Below are 17,697 nucleotides of genomic sequence, written 5' to 3' on the forward strand. Positions count from 1 at the left end.
GTTAGTCTTCTTTATTGTAATGTATTCATACAAAAAAAGCATTTATTACATGTAAAGAAGAAAAGTTTATCATACAGAGTATCTATTCAAATTAAGACTTCAGTCATTCAAACAGAAGTCTGGTGTTTTGCACAGATAACTTTATTCAATGCTCAACTGACTAACTAAAAACCTCTTACAGGATATAGTGTCTCAAAGATGAAGATAATAAAGAAAATGTTAATTCATGGTTAACAAAACAAGTGATAAAATGCTACTCATCTGAACACAGCAGCTAAAGATTTTGGCAATTTAGAAAAATAAAAGCTGTGTAACATATAAACAACATATGGTAAAAAAGCAAAGAATAAATAACTGAAGCCCACAGTGGATAAAAAAATCTGTTAAGATTTAGTAATTATTATTTAAAAAATAAGCACATACAAAAATAATCATGCAACAAAGTTCTAGCAGAAATACAAGGTCTAGCAATCAGATATCAATCCTTCCACTGCAATATTATATCTAGTTCTGATCTTCACCTCTATTGAAAGAAACTTAAAAAAAAAAGTTCAGAGAAAAGCAATTACTAAAGAATGAAAAGAATGAGAAAAGTGAAATGGGGCAGATTTATTCATACAGGAGAAAGTCAGCAAATGTTTAGCCCTGTGTGTGATAATGCTACATTCTGCTTGTGTGTCACTAATGGTTTTAAAGAACATGTGAGAGAAGAGGGAAAAAGGAGATGAAGAGGAAAGTAAGCAAAAGGAAAAATAATGTATAAATAGTAAATCAGATCTCTTATCCCTTCAGAGCATGGTGTTGTGAACTGTTTAAGCAATGCCTCAGGATATTCACTATGATCCATTATGCTTTTATAGTATTTTTTTATCAATCCAATGATATCTACTTTCAATATGGGACGGCCAGATAAGGAAACCACTACCTGCCATAACAAAAAAATGAAGGCTCTGGATGGTGGGTAAAGGACCAACAGAATTTAGAAGAGGTATCTGAGAAGAGCAGGAAGAGGTATGTGTTGGGGAAGCTGGCAGAGAGGAAGATTTCTCAAAATAATTAATACATAATGTGGGTTTTAAAGACTATAATTCCCTAACAGAAAGATTTCAGTAAGAGGGCACAGCAAGAGAAAGACTTATACTTGACATGGCTGGTGTGACAGCCAGAATGGACATCCAAGAATACCTAAGTCCTAATCCTTCAATCTCTGAATACCTGTTACATGGCAAAAAGGACTTTGGGAAAGGACCCTAAACAGAGAGATATGAAGCATGAAAGACCCGTGACCCATGCATGACTCCTTGAAAGGAGCCATAAAGAAGGCAAAGGAAGGAATGCAGACAGTCTCTAGGAAGAAAGACTGGCCCTAAATAAAAGTTAGCAAGACAATGGAACCTCAGCTCTATCACCATAGGTAACTGAATGCGGCCAAACAGTTGAATGAGCTGAGAACAGATTCTTCCCTAAACTCTCTAGTAAGGAACAGAGCCCAGTCAACACCTTGATTTCAGCCTCATATATGGAACACTAAACAGAAGACCCCGCTAAGCCCATCCAGATTTCTGCCCTAAATAAACTGTGTGATGGCGATTTAAGGTTGTGTTAAAGTTGCTGAGCTGTGGTAATCTGTTAAAGCAGCAATAAAGCTAATACAGATGACAAGTTCTGGGAAAAGATATAGTTCTAAGTAGCCAGAGCAAAGGATATGTGGGTAAGGAAGAACAGAAGAGAAGATAGGGATGAAATTGGTAAGGTAGGTAGAGTCTAGATTAAAACAAAACAAAACCCCCCCAAAAAAACAAACCAAAAAAAAAAAAACCCCTGGGACTTTATTATGTAGGACATGGAGAGATGCTACAATTTGTTTAAAGTAGGAGAGATGATGCAGAATGTTGTTTAAATGGGGATGAGAGGGAAACCACAGGTTAGGCAATTATTTAGGAGTATATCACAATTATCTATGTAATAGATGACAAAAGTCTAAGCCAAAGCAATAAGAATGAAGAGATATAACCAATACATCTTTGGGATATTTCAGAGGCATAAATACTGATTTTTTGGTTCGTGACTCATATTGCATATGACAGAACAGTCCTAGATTTCTCAAAGTATTTAGCCTTGATGATTTAGTGGACAATACTGTTTAACAATCAGTGAACAAAAGAAAAGCACTGTATTTTGATGAGGTTAAAAATAGGAAAAGGGAAAATAGGTACTCTTTTTTTTTTTTTTTTTGAGAGAAAGTGAGCATGTGTGTGTGGGGGGGAGGTCTGGGAGATCATGATCTGAGCATAAATCAGGATCTGGATGCTTAACTGACTGAGCCACCCATGTGCCACTCCTCTAATTTTAAAATACCTAGAAGACAATTAAGAGTTTTAAAGCAGTGGATGAACAAAAAATAAAAAACATCTATTTTGTCAGGCTCTATTACCTCTGCTGTTACTTTCTGGATAGGCAAATGTAGGCTTATTTGGGGAGCGTCGTAGATCACTATTAAGGAAAGGCTTATCAGGTGGATATACTACATACGGAGATGAGGAATGGCGAACCATACTTCCATCAGACCTTGAGGGTTCAACTATGATGTTCTGAAAAATAAAAATATAGAAATTACCTTTCAAAATTTTACACTGCAAATAGGATGTAAATACACACATATACACACACAGAGGTGTGCATGCACGTGTACACACACACACACACACAATTTGTTCCTGAGAACTGTACAGCTCATGTTCCATTGATGGTGACAACAGAAAAAAGAGAGCTCACTGACTATACACAACAGAATTCAATCATTATTTTAAAATAATAAAACTTTTCTGTGTTTCTTATGTGCATAAATATAGCCATGTAACAGATACTGTAAAAAGGAAATAATGTTCAAACAACCTGAATAGAAATGCTGCACAGAAACACTTGAATATGATACTCATAATAAATGTAATATGTTTTACTTAAAAATATGTAGTGTAAAATATAAATTCAGAAAATACTGTCTTTTTACAGTATCTGAAACTGCAACAAAATGACTGAATTAATCTCTCTCCAATCAAGTAAGTAATTCTTGAATATTTATCAAATGTCCAAGACTCTGTGGTATACAGACAGACAGACATAGTTCTTGTTCCAAAAAATTTATATTTAGGAAAAAAAGGTGGGGGAGAGCAATTAGAAATACCAAGTACCCAAGTATAATTTTTTTTTTTAAATGATTTGATTTATTTATTTGAGAGAGAGCATGAGGGGGGAAAAAGGTCAGAGGGAAAAGCAGACTCTCCATGGAGCTGGGAGCCTGATGTGGAACTAGATCCTGGAACTCCGGGATCATGACCTGAGCCGAAGGCAGTCGCCCAACCAACTGAGCCACCCAGGCGCCCTCTAAATATAAATTTTAATTCCAAAAAACCACTATTATGAATGAGATTTGGTTCAATTAGGGATTATGTTCCACATGATTTCAGTTTCAGGGGATGCTAACTGTGGTATATTGTTAATTGTAGATGATTTCCTATTGGTAGAGAGACCTAAAGTGGGGAAAGTAATGGAGAAACTGAAAGCTAAGGTGGAAGATACAATCGCTTGCTGCTCAGAATTCTCATTTATCTTTCTTTCAAATAACCACAGCAAAATCAGTTCTCAACTCTTACCTTTGGAGAACTAAACAAGACAGCACAGAACAATCTGTGTCCAGAAAAACAGAAAGGGACAGTATAATAGTATACTGTACTTTACATACATAAAGAACAATAATGGTAAACAACCTCCTGGAATAAAGGAAGGCAATCAAGAAAACCACACAGTATCTAAATCTTATTAAAAATCAAAGACCGATTTTTAATAAGATTTAGATACTGTGTGGAGACTGGGGACGCCTGGGTGGCTCAGCTGGTTGGACGACTGCCTTCGGCTGGGGTCATGATCCCGGAGTAGCGGGATCGAGTCCCACATCAGGCTCCCAGCTCCACGGGGAGTTTGCTTCTCTCTCTGACCTTCTCCTCGCTCATGTTCTCTCTCACTGTATCTCTCTCTCAAATAAATGAATAAAATCTTAAAAAAAAAAATCAAAGACTGTTTCCATGTAAAACCATATAATTTTCCAATTGATTTAAGAAAGCAAATACAAAACTAAACTATGGCTATGAAAACTAAAGAAGAGAATAAAGACTTGGAAAAGATAGAGGTAAGTCTGAATGTGATACTCAAGTAAACTGATGTTAAATCAACAGAAAAAGTGTGTTCACATGCAACAGGACTGAGTTGACATTTATCAAACTTTTTGGCAAACTGACATCAGGTTTTTGGAGATGGCCAGAAAACAGGGTGAGTTTTCAATTCTTAAAATATATTATACTGCCAAAGCTCTTACAAAGCACCATGAATTATCACTTAGCTTAATTTCAAATATGATTCTTCCCAGAGAACCTTAGATTTTCATACAACCTACTAGAATCCTATAATTTAACAGCTACCATTCACAGTAACTGGCCAGGAATTATTCCTTATCAATATATATGTATGAACATAAAATGCCTGCAAATTTACCTAAGGTTCTCAAAACAATTTTTATTAGAATTACTGAATACTGTACAGATACTAACAGGACTACGCATAAATAATTTACCTTCGAAAAACCCAAACCAAAAAAAGAAAAAAAAAAAAAGAAAAGAAACCATCTTCATTAAATTCACTGCTTGCTAGCTCTTATAAAAACTACCAGTTCAAAATTTATCCTTTCTGAAACATTTTTCCAAAGCCAACAGGTACAATGAAAAGATCCTCAACATTCATTAGTCATTAGGAAAATGCAAATTAAAACCACAATGAAAGGGGCGCCTGGGTGGCTCAGCTGGTTAAATGCCTGCTTTCTGGCTCAGGTCATGATCTCAGAATCCTGGGATCCTGCCCCACACTGGGCTCTCTGCTCAGTGGGGAGCCTGCTTTTCCCTCTCCCTCTACCCATCATTCCCCCTGCTTGTGGGCTCTCTCTCTCTCTCTCTGTTAAATAGGTAAATTTTTAAAAAATTGCTTTAAAACCACAATGAGAGATCTCATACCTGTTGAGACTGACCATCATCATAAAGACAAAAGATTACAAAAGCTGTCATAGACACAGAGAAAAAGGAACCCTTTGTGCACTGTTTGTAGAACTGTAAACTGATAGAGCCACTATAGAAAACAGTATGGAGGATCCTCAAAAAATTACTAATAGAACTATGACATAATCCAGCAATGGGTATATATCCAAAAGAAATGAACACTAACTTGAAGAGTTATTAGCATCTCTATGTTCAGATCATAGCAGCATTACTTATAAGAGCGAAGACATGGAAGCAATGTGTGTCTGTTGATGGAGGAATGGGTAAAGAAGTTGTGACATATACAATGGAGAATTATTCAGTCATTAAGACACACACACACACACACACACACACACACACACACACAAGAAAATCCCACCATTTACAAAAGCACAGCTGGACCCTAAAGGCATTATATTAAATGAAGTCACTGTATAAACTCAATCATATGTGGAATCTAAAACAAAAACCATACTCTATGGGAAAAAATCACACACTTGTGGTTACAAAGTTAAAAAATGGGGGAAAAGGGGAGCTGGAGGAAGGTGGTCAAAAGATACAAACTTCCAGTTACAAAATAAATAATTAGTAAGGATGTAATGTACAACATGACAACTAAAGCCAACACTACTATATGATATAGAGGGGAGTTGTAAAGGCAGGATATCCTACAAGTTTTCATCACAAGGAAAAAAGTTCTTTTCTTTGTATTCATATGAGAAGATGAATATTAACTAAACCTATTTTGGTAACTGATTCACAATATATGTAAATCAAATCATCATGCTGTATGCCTTAAATCTGGGTGGTGATATATGTCAATTATTTCTCAATAAAACTGGGCAGGGGGAGAGATTTATCTTTCAACAAAATTTGTCACATATATATCACCAAAATATTGCTTAGGTTGAGTCAGCAGACAAATTATGAAACTTTATGTAAAAATCTAAGCATATAATGAGATTTTTATTAAAAAAAAGCTTTTCTAAATGTAGTCCATTTTCCAAGTCAGCCATCTCATTTTGAATTTTTGGGTTTAAGCAATGAATGTCATTGTTATTTCAAATGTGTTGAGTCAGTGTCTTCATTTGCTACCAGCAGTTTAAATCACAGGAAGAATACATAAATCAAAAGCAAAACAGAAAATAAAATGGCCTGTAAAATTATTTACAAGAACTATTTTGAAATAAAATTAAACCAAGAAATACGAAACTGGCAACTCTTAACATATGCACCATATGTATATAATAAAAACAGTAGGGGATAAAATATTGCATATACATATAGCATTATTCAGCCTTAAGGAGAGAAATCCCATTACATGTGACATAATGGATAAACCTGAGGACTTATGCTCGATGAAATAAGCTAGTCAAAAAAAAGAAATACTTTACGATTCTACTTATATAAAGTGTCTAAAGTAGTCAAATTCATAGAAACTGAAAGTAGAATGTTGGTTACCAGGACTGGGGAGATTGCAAAGTAGCGCTGTTAAATGGACAGAGAGTTCTGTAAGATGAAAGTCTAAAGTTTCACCACAGTATTATTATACTTAACATTACTGAACCATATACTTAAAAATGTTTAAGATGGAAAAGTGGTAGGTAAATACCCAAGAAGAATAATATAGCAAGAAAAAAACAGTATGTGTTCTTTTTTTTTTTTTTTTTTTTAACAGTATGTGTTCTTAATAGCCATGTCTTTCTAAGTGAGAAAAACAATTGGGGATAAGTTGGAAACTTCAGGTAAGAGAAGAACCACAGAAACAATCTAGTATACTCTCCTTGTCTTATAAAAGAGGAAAAGGAGGTTCAAAACATAGACTTGCCTACCCCACTCCCAAGCCAATCTCATCCCCTGTAGAATCAGAGGTGGTTAACTGAACAAGTATCTAGTTCTCAAAAGAGAACCACCAGCTTACCTATACCTGTTCATACATTTCACCTTCCCTATGCTGAAACAAGGAATGGGGTTTGTTTAACGAACTTATCTCCTCCTACCTGTTCAAAGCCTTGGTTCCTATAAAACCCCTCCCTTCCTGATGCTATTTCTCTCTACAAGATCTCTCACATGGTCATTAAGGACAAAATAAACAAAAGCTCTCCTGAACTTTAGGACTCTCCTCCAGTCCTACCTCATTTCTCTGAGCTTACAACAAAGGCCCTTAAAGTAATTGTTTGTAATTGCTGCAATCTCTTAATCACCCCACCTCTTACCCTCTCCAATCAGACTTGAGTCTTCACCAGTTCACAGAAACAGCTCAGCAAGCTGACTTCGAAGACCTCCCAGAAGCATGTGATACGTATCACTTCATCCCAACACTTGCCTTAGAAGATGGACCACACTCTGGTTTTCCTATCAACACAGGCCTCTTCCTAAGAATCTCCTTGGCTCTCTTCTTTCTCTTTCTAAATGCTGAAGTGCTCCAAAGCTTAGTCCTTCTACTTCTGGTTTTCTTTTACATGAATTCCTTTGATCTCATCAACTTGTAGGGCTTTGAAAAGCCTTTACTTGCTGAGACTTTCAAGTTTAAATATGGAATCCAGAGCTCTCCGCTCTCAAACTTTATATTCACATTAACCTTACTACTCATTATTTCCACTTGGATGGGCACCTCAAATTTTACATGCCTACAACAAATTCTTGAATTAACTCCCAAAACCTGTTCCCCTCCCAGCATACCACAACAATTGGCACCACTATGCACCCAGCTAGCTGTTCAGGTCAAAAACCTTGGATGAAGTCATTTTTCATACACCCCACAACCAATTTTTCATTATATCTTGTTGGGTCTCTGTCTTCAAAATATGTCCAGAAACTCTACAATTTCTCACTAATTCCACTACTAATGCTCTGGTTTACACCACTGTGATCTGTTGTCTGGACTGCATTAATAGCCTCCTAATCACTCCTGTCCATATCCCCTTAGCCTGTCTCCAAGTAGTAATCATTATGATTGTTTTTAAAAAACAAGTATATTAGAGTAATACCCCTAGCTAAAACCCTCCAATAGATTTCCATCACAGAATAAAATCCAAAATTCTCACCATGGTTTACTTATTTGAGAGTGAGTAAATGAGTGTTAAGAGTGCACGTGCAGGCACACGAACAGGGGAAGGGGCAGAGGGAGAACCTCCAGCAGACCCTGTGCACAGCCTGACATGGGGCTCCAATCTCACTACCTGAGGTGAAATCAAGAGTCAGAAGCTCAACTGACTGAGCCACCCAGATGCCTCCTTACCATGGTTTTTATGGCCCCACGCACGTATCTGACCTCAGGCTAACTCTGACTTGATTCCCTCCCACTCTTTCTCCACAACCCTCTGTCCCCTTATTATTTCCCAGCTATACTGACCTACTTTTGGATTTCTAAAATGCACAGTACACTTTTTTCTTTTCTAAGTTTACCTGCCTGGAAAGCTCCCTTTCTCATGCCACTCAGTCATCGGCTCAAAAGTCTTGTCAATAAGGCTTTCCCTGACAATAGTACCTAAAGTAGCACCATTCTGTCACTCTGTTGCCTTTATTCTTTTTTAAAAATGCTTATCCCTACTTGATATATTTAGTATCTCTATGCCCTGTGGAATTAAAAAAAAAAAACAAAACAGTTTTTGTCTTTGGTTCCTAACACAGAGATTCAAAAACTCCGGGAATTTCTTAAGTGGTGGCTGTCCTTGTTATACCAAGAGTGGGATCCTCTAGACAGCTTCGGGATGAGAGCTAGTAGCCAGAAACCCAACCAAGTGACTAGCATTAGATATTTCAGGCCCACACCCTGACCTCAGAAGGGAGGGGCTGGAGACTGAGTTCAATTAATAATGGCCAATGACTGACTAAATTTTAAGTATATGATTTATATACTAATAAAAACTCCTTAACAATGAGGTCCCAGGAGCATCCAGAGTGGTCATGGAAGCCCCTTTATATCTTGCCCTATGTGTCTCTTCCATTTGGCGTTTCTGAGTTGTATCCTCTATAAAAACAAAACAAAACAAAAAAAACCTAACTATAATCATAACTCACTTTCCTGAGTTCTGTGAGTCATTTTAGCAAATTAATAAATGTGAGGAAAAGGGGTCATGGGAACTCCTTCATTTGTAGTTGACTGGGCAGAAGTGCAAAAACCTACCTTCAGCACACCTGGGACTGAAGTAGGGGCAGTCATGTGGGAGCTAGTCCCTTAACCTATGGGGCCTGCACTTTATCCAGCTAGTTAGCAGCAGCACTGAATTGACTGCAGGACACCCAGCTAACACAGGAGAACTGATGCTGGAAAAAACATAGTCATTCCCACTGTTTAAGTGGGAATAAAGTTTAAGTTCCAATAAAAACACCTGATAAAGGTATTTAATAAATTTGTTGAGTGAATTCATTATATAATTCCTCTGTAAAACAGGAAAATTTCACTGTCCATAAAACTGAACTATTTTACTCAAGTATATAAGTTATAAAATTATATACATTTATAAAATATAAATTACAAAATATAATTTCCTTTATGCCAAACAGAGAGCACAAATATCATAGAAAGACTGTGCAGAAAGGATTAACATAGCAGACATGAGACTGCTGTCCTTAAAGATGTCTACTTATGAGGTGGTTCTTGGCTGGTATCTGGGAACCTCAATTTTGGGAATGTTCCATGATTGTCAGCAGTCCCCAGGACCAGCCCAAGGTTCGGGGATTTGCTAGATGGACTGAAAGGACTCAGCATATAGTTATACTCATCACTAGGATTTAATATAGCAAAAGGATTCGTAAGCAAAAGACCCATCGGGGTGAAGTCTGTAAGATACCAGGCACAAGCTTTCAAAATTCCTCTCTAGCTGCTTAAATGATGTGCTTAATTCCTCCAGCAACTAATAGTGACAACTTTTGTGTTTTTTCACCAAGGCTCCTTAGACTCAGTGGCCAAAGTTTTCACTGGGGGCTGTTACATTCCTGACTCCCAGAAAGAAAGCAGGTGTTCAGCATAAACCACACTGTTTGTACAAACAGTTTAGGCAGAGTGAAGTACTCATCTTTTAAAGTTTTATGTTAGTATAAGAAATTGTTTCCATTTAAGTCCACAGCTGCCTATCAAGAACTAACCCTGTCAATAGAACTTTCTAAAGATAGCAGATTGATCTGAGATGATAGAAGATTTCAAGTGAATTCTTCTTGCTTTCAGTGCCACAAGCCATCCGATCATGGATACCTGAGAACTACTGAAAGGCAGAAGATCTTTCAAGTTGAATTAGGCTCCCCCCATATATATGTAATATATATCTACATACGCAAAATAAAAACAACACACACCTCAAACTTGCATGGTACTTTAAAATTTACGTATCCGTTATCTTAGTTGATCCTCATAACAATCCTGACAAGAAAGTATCTTCACTTAGAGTTCAGAAAAATGTATTTTTAAGGACCCTGAACATAGAATCTTCGATTTCTATATTCTACAGAATTTCTATATTCTGTATTTTTTCCAAGCATATTCACATTCTCCTGTAGTTATTACAAGAAACCCTGAAGGTAGCAAATATTACTGTCCCCACTGCAGGTGAAAAAAGCAGGTTAAGAAAAGTTAAACCACACACAGCTACTAAGGAGCCTGAGTCTTACTCCTAATCAGTACGCTTTTCCAAGACCCCAAGCATTCAATAAATATTTTTCCAACTAAAATGACAGGATTCTAAGAGAAACTTTCAGGATTAAAGGCAAAATGTTTAATCTGACCACTTTCTTCCCTGGTAACTTTAGCTCCTACTTAGGAACACTTATGATTCAAGTATTTATGGAACATCTCTGTGTATGGCACTGCATTAAGTATGAAAGATGATAAGAAATTTGTATTATTTGCCTTCTTTTCAAATGGAATGTGCAGGAAGAAATGAGCTGGAAGAAATCAGATACATAAAAACTTAAATACAATTTAGCAAATCATACTCAACTACACAGAAAAAAATACAGTATGATCAAAATGGGGTCATTCTAGGAATGTTTATGAATGACTGAACATTAGAATATCCATTTTACTTTAATGTGAAAATCCGTATGATCATATGTAAAGTAATCAATAAAATTCAATACCCAGCCATTATTAAAGAACTATTTTCTTACTGCAGTAAGCAAGTTTCCAAAAATCATGACAAAGTATTTAATGGTACAAAATTTAAAACATTCCTTTTAAATTCAGGAGCAAGTCAAAGATATTTACAAGGCAACTAGTAAATGTTGTGCTGCATTTCATAGCCTGCATATTAAGATAAGAAAAGATAAGAAAGGATAATAAACATTAAGACTGAAGCAAAGAATCAAAATTTCACAAGTTAAGATCATCTAAATAGAAAATACCAAAAAATCCTCAATTACTAGAATTAGAGTTTAGGAAAGATTGTTGAGAAAATTAATATGAAAAAATGAATATAACAGTTCTATATATCAGTTAGAAAATGCAACTTATGAAAATATATAAAAAATGAGCTAGAAATAAATTTAATAAATGATGTACAAGACCTGAAATTATAAAATTTTATGGAAAAATGTTAATGCTCAAAAAAACTGGAATAACAAGACACAGAATACTATCTTAAAGACATTGGTTACTCCCAAATTAAACTAGAAATTCAATGCAGTTTCAATTGAAATTCCAACAGCAGATATAATTTATAATATATAATTTATAATTTCTATTAAAGAACAGTGGAGGACCAAGAATAGCTAACATTTCTCTTGAAGGAACAAGGAAGATAGGCAGGTACTCTCTCAGAAATATATAAAGGAGAATCATTAATACAGTGAGTATATAGGGATCGACAAATACAATCATGGAACAAAGAGCCCAGTAAAACAAACATCCACATATGGAAATATACTGATAGCTACAAATGCAAACCATTCAGGAAAGATATACCTAATAAGCAATGTTGAAGAAGTTGTGTATTTTTTTTTTAAGATTTTATTCATTTATTTGACAGACAGAGATCACAAGTAGGCAGAGAGGTGGGGTGGGGGAGCGGGGGAGGGAAGCAGGCTCCAGAGCCCAATGTGGGTCTCCATCCCAGGACCCTGCAATCATGACCTGAGCTGAAAACAGAGGCTTTAACCCACTGAGCCACTCAGGCGCCCTGAGAAATTGTATATCTTAAGCAGAAAGGTTAAACTAGATCCCTACCTCACAGCACCCAAATTAACTTCAAGCATATTAAGGACTTAAAAGGCCCCAACTTTAAAACCTGTATAGAAAAACACAAAAGAATGTCATTAAAAAGTCCTTTGCTTCAAGAATTTCCTTTTTTTGTTTTTTTAATTTTATTTATTTATTTGACAGAGATCACAAGCAGGCAGACAGGCAGGCAGAGAGAGGGAAGAGAGAGAGAGAGAGAGAGAGGAAGCAGGCTCTGGGTAGAGCAGAGAGCCCGATGCGGGACTCGATCCCTGGACCCTGAGATCATGACCTAAGCCGAAGGCAGAGGCTTAACCCAATAAGCCACCCAGGCGCCCTGCTTCAAGAATTTCTTAATCAAAAGCACTAAACATAAAAAGGAAAGACAAAAAAAAAAAAAAAAAAAAAAAAAAAAAAAAAAAAAAAAAGGAAAGACTAATAAATTTTATCCATGAACATCAGGAACTCCCATCAAAAGGTATCTTAGACAAGTCAAAGACAAGCTGAAGAGTAATTAGAATAAAGCTAAACAGGCAAGCATTAACTTCCAGAATGCATAAAGAATGAGTATAAATCAACAGGAAAAGACAAACCAATTAAAGAAAGGAAAAAGGCACAAGCAAGCATTTCGTAGAAGAAAAAAAAGTGAGTAAAGTTATGAAAAAATAAAAGGTGCATTGTCTCCATTGATAAGGGGAGCACAAATGAGAACAAGAACAGGATAGCATTTCATACTCCCTTCTTGGCAAAAATTCAGAAGTGAGACCATACTACATGTTCAAGAGGACATGGATTAAAGGGAATAGCTGCTGGGAACATACTGGTACAATTGCTTTAGAAAACAACTCAGCATTATAAAGAAAGCCAAAGATGCACCCTCTATGATCCTGCCATTTCAATCACAACTTTATTTGCTGATCTATTTTCTCTTTCTTCTTCCTCTTCTTCTTTTTTAATGATTATGTCCTTAGTCACTAAACATATTCCACAACCCACCACCGAGTTGGAACCCACAGCCCAACTGGCAGTTCAAACCACTGTTGCCCCTCTCAAACATTTTGGATTTGGGGATTCCTTTACACTCTTAAAAATTACTGAAGATCCCAAAGAGCTTTTTGTTCATGTGGGTTATACCTAGATGTTAACATACTTACTAATTTAAAAATAATACACCCATGATGTTACCATAAATATAATTCTTGAATGAAAACTAAGAGCCATCCAAAATAGTTAATGGAGAATTGTTTACAGATCTCTTTAATTCTTAATTTAAAAAAAGGCTACTGGATTCGTATATTTGCTTCTGCATTCACTCTACTGAATATGCTATTTCGGCTGACACAAAAGAAAATCTGGTTCCCACAAAGTGGCTGGGTAAGGAAGATAACTGTAGACCGTCTTGTGAGGGCCTCAGGGACCCCCAAAGGACTTCAGACCATGCTTTGAAAACTGCTACTTTAGAGAAATTTTTGCACTTGTAGAACTTCTAAGGATGATCACAAGAGAACTATTTTTGAATGGCTGGCAAACTAGTGAGTAACAAAACTGGCTCTGCCATTTACTAGTTGTGTAAACTTGATTTAACCTCTGTGCCTCATCTGGCTCATTTAACAATGGAAATACTAATTAATTAATACATGAAAAGCACTTAAAACCATGACTGCCATATAATACTATATATTTTATAATCCCAAAACATAAGCTGGTGGTATATATGAGAGAAAAGATGCATGAAGAAGCATAAAGGAATTCATTTTATTAATCTCAAAGATAAATCTTTTATATATTTAGTATTAAAAAATCTATGACATATTCATAAAACTTAAGAGGAAAAAAATATGGAGCATATTAATTACAGGGTCTGGTTAAAAAGTCACAGAGACCAGTTAGATTAGTTTATTAAGTCCGAAGTGACGTAAGAGTTCTGACTATGGATACTGGGAAAATAAAAAAGAACTGACAGGAAAGATACTCCTCTATTCCAATACTATGCTGCCTATACTTCTACTTAATGTCACTGTGCCCAGTCAAAGCTGCTTTCCTGAGGCAGCCACTACTGAAAAGATACATAGCAATCATGTTATATGTTACTGGCTGTTACTCTTCTTACTGCTGTTGCAAAAAATACCTAAAAAACAAAACAAAACAAAAAAACCTGAATGTATCACCTGCTTCCATCTTACTCACATTTGAGATTTACATAGTAGCTGCTTTTTCAAGAATGCTATTTATGAATTTACCTGTTAAAAATCCTTACCTAGTAAAAGCATCCCTATTTATTATAGCATGCTCCAAGCTGGGTTTATGAGTGTTGAATAAAAAGGAATTTTTTTTATATGAATAGTTAATAAATCCTAAAATCTGAGTATGAGTAGGCTCTGAGTTTATGCTGTAGTTTTCAAAGGGTTTTGTGTGTGTGTGTTATTTTATGATCGGCTATTTGCTAAGCTGAATGTTTTAAATTTTGTTGGAAATGTCAGCCTTATTTATGATAGGACAGTTAAACTGTCTGAGGAGGGTCATTTCTGATATACTAATAATCTAAATTTAGTCATTTTTGTTTTGAAACTGACTTCCAAATTAGTTTGATATAGCAAGACAAATTAAGAAGGCCGTTACACTTTTGATTTCCCAAAGATCCTAAATATTTGAAAAGTGTATTCTTGATATTTAGAATCCAATTAAAGCTGAGCTTAATATATACAAATATATATGCTTTCCTATTAAATACTCCAGGAAATTTATGATCTGGCTACCTTATGGAATAAGATTTGACAGCATATCCCAATATCAGTGCTCAGCTAAGTGGACTTGGCAGAGTATAGCTCAATTAACATTTGCAGGAGTACTTCTGGCTCAGTCTCCTCAGTCTCCAAGTGCTAAGTTTTGAAAGCAGTGGAGAGCCTTCTTCTCCCATTAAATTTAATTCATCTCAGCTCCTATATAATCTCAACCATCTACTTAGGGACACTTCCTCCTAACAGTTCCTCTTCTTATATTCCCTTTCACTGACCTAATTCCGGAATAAACTCTATGTGCTTCATTCATTCCTTCTCCTCCATCTTCTGACTGCTCTGCAAACTCTACTCCCGTTCTGCAGAAACTCCGAGTTATTTCGGGCCTCATTATCATAAACCTTAAGTCACCAAAAGCTGAAACTGAGGAAAACTGTCTTCCGGAGGTGGCTCTGTTCTTAATGCTCCCCTTTAGTGTGCACGACATAACTTTACCCTGATAGTTTTCTGTTTTCTTCCCTATCGCTTTTTTCACGTTTTTACCTACTCCCACAATTCATCTAACCCAACTCTACCACCACACGACTTTTGCTCATTCCTAGTTTCTTGAAAACCCGTCTTGTCTTAGCATATACCTAGAAATGCCATTGGTGCCTTTTTCTTCTTTTCATTTCTTGTGACAAGCATTTACAACTCCTTCCCCATACAGCTCACCTAGCTAGCTCCATCTTCCCTACCGGGAAACTGTTTCTAGCCTACCAAGAGCTGCTAGCCACTCATGCCTAGGTTATTTTAGGACAGCAACATTGATCAATCTGAACTGTGTGACAGCCTGATTACATGCAGTTTCTCCTCACTGTCGTCTCCTTCAGAGCAGGGATTCTACCTCATTCACCTGTGTCATCTTAGATCCTCAAAGTATGCAGGCACTACGCTTTAGCTGGGAAAAATAAAAGGCTATAATGGCTCTTACTTGAGACTCCTTCCATTTTCTGCCAGATCCCAAAGTGCCGGATCCCCAAATACTAAGCACCGACATTGCAATTCGACAAATAATAGTGACTGAACTGGCTGGGGGCCCTAGGAGAGGCGAAAACCATGTTCAGGTTCAACTGTCCCTGCCGCCTCTCTAGAACGGCACGTACACGTTGCAAAGTAATACCGAAGGGGGAAAGCGCGCGCTCTGGGTACGAGGAAGAACAAAGTCCCTGGGAATACGCGAGGGGAGGCACTGTACGCAATGGAATCAGCACAAGCAGCAACTAGTAAGCGCTTCCGACTGAGGACTATTCAACAGTTAAGCCAACTCTCGAGCCCACCTGGTCTCGGCAAGTTTCCAAGAGGGGCCGTTACACACACGTGACCAAAGCTGCACTGTTTTCGCAAGGCCAGGGCGTGGGTAGACACCCTAGCGAATCCTGGCAAAGTTCGGTAACCTGCGCCTCTAGGCCGGAAGGTGAATGAACAGGGGATGGAGGCGGGCCAGGCCTGTTTCGAGGTAAGGGTGCAGCCTCGACAGGGGAGCACGGGGCGTCTGGAGAGCAAGGGGCGACCACGCATCCCCGGCCATTCCCCAGGATGGGGTGAGACTCTGGGCCCAGAGCGCTTTGAAGAGTGAGGAAAAGCAAAGAGGCGTCAGGACCGAGCCCATTCGAACGTCAGCCGCTTCTTACCGAGATCTGAGAACCAGAGGTCGCAGAGACCGATGCTGCCGCCATCTTCCTGCCTACCGAGAGGACCTCCGCAGCCCTGGGGGGGTCCGGGTTCTCGAGCTTTTCCTCAAGATTCGAGAGCCGCCCACCAGGGGCGACCCTAAGCCGAACCCCTGATGGAAGGGGTTGGGGTGTTGGTGCCCGGTGTAGAAACCCCTGCACACACCCCCACAGGGACGCCCACGCTCAGAGCGCACACGGAAAAGGCAACACGTCCTAACGGACGTCTTGAGTGGCCAATCAAAAAAGCGGACGTCTTCCGGTAGTAGGAGAGATTCCGCCTCTTCCCTCGCTGACGTCACAAGGTAGCGCATCGCTGAAACCGCGGGCGAAGCTAACGCTGCGGGCTACCCCACGGCTCTGAGGGGACTCTACAACAGGGCGGGCCACATCGAGGAGGAAGCGTGGGCCACGGGTTGTGTTGTCTCCAGTGGCAATTGAATAGAATGACTGAAACAATAAAATGCGAAGTTCAAACACTCCATCCGTTCCCCTGGAGTAGACGCCGGAGAGAGCGTCAGCTCGAGTCGGAGACGCCTCTCTAGGTGAAGTACTTAGCTTTTGACCAATAACAAATAGAATCAGGAGGGACTTTAGTGATTTGCTCCAATAGCAGTCAAGGGGGAAAAAAGTGGAGGCAGAGAGTAAACCTCCACGAAAACTTGCCCAATTGGATTGGGGCGTTCTCACTGAAACCTGAGACTGGCTGCTACATACAGGCGCTACTGGTGCCTTTGGGCGGGGCAAGTTTGAAGCGGATTTCGCGCGCTGAGAGCGTCGGTCCTTCATTGGCCAGCAACTTCCTCCCTTTGTGGGAGCTTCCAGCGTAGTCGGGGTTAGGGGTTGGGAGGAGCGACCGAGTGACGCAGTAGCCATCCCAGCCAATCAGAGATGGGGAAGCGACTCCGAGAAGGAAGCGGATCCACTGCCGCGCAGCTAAACCGCATCGAGCTATCCTCTTCGTCTCCCTCCGCCGCTATAGGGGCCTAAGCGGGAGCGGCTGGGACGGCGTC

At 38.3% G+C, this 17,697-nt stretch overlaps 1 protein-coding gene across 2 annotated transcripts in view; it reads right to left on the reverse strand.

The window, feature by feature from the left end:
* Positions 1 to 16,935, reverse strand: part of CEP57 (centrosomal protein 57) — a 41,026-nt gene extending 24,091 nt beyond the window's left edge. The window contains exons 1-2 of one of the 2 annotated variants that reach the window (XM_044258269.1): positions 16,646 to 16,935; positions 2,435 to 2,591 (exon numbers count right to left, since the gene is read on the reverse strand). In XM_044258269.1, coding sequence (XP_044114204.1) covers positions 2,435 to 2,591; positions 16,646 to 16,690 — 202 coding nt within the window. In that variant the 5' untranslated portion in view covers positions 16,691 to 16,935. The remainder of the gene's footprint in view (positions 1 to 2,434; positions 2,592 to 16,645) is intronic. The other variant, XM_044258268.1, reaches the window with a different exon arrangement.
* Between the last annotated feature and the right edge of the window lie 762 nt (positions 16,936 to 17,697).

Source organism: Neovison vison, chromosome 7 (genome assembly GCF_020171115.1).
Source record: "Neovison vison isolate M4711 chromosome 7, ASM_NN_V1, whole genome shotgun sequence".
Classification (NCBI taxonomy): Eukaryota; Metazoa; Chordata; class Mammalia; order Carnivora; family Mustelidae; genus Neogale; species Neogale vison.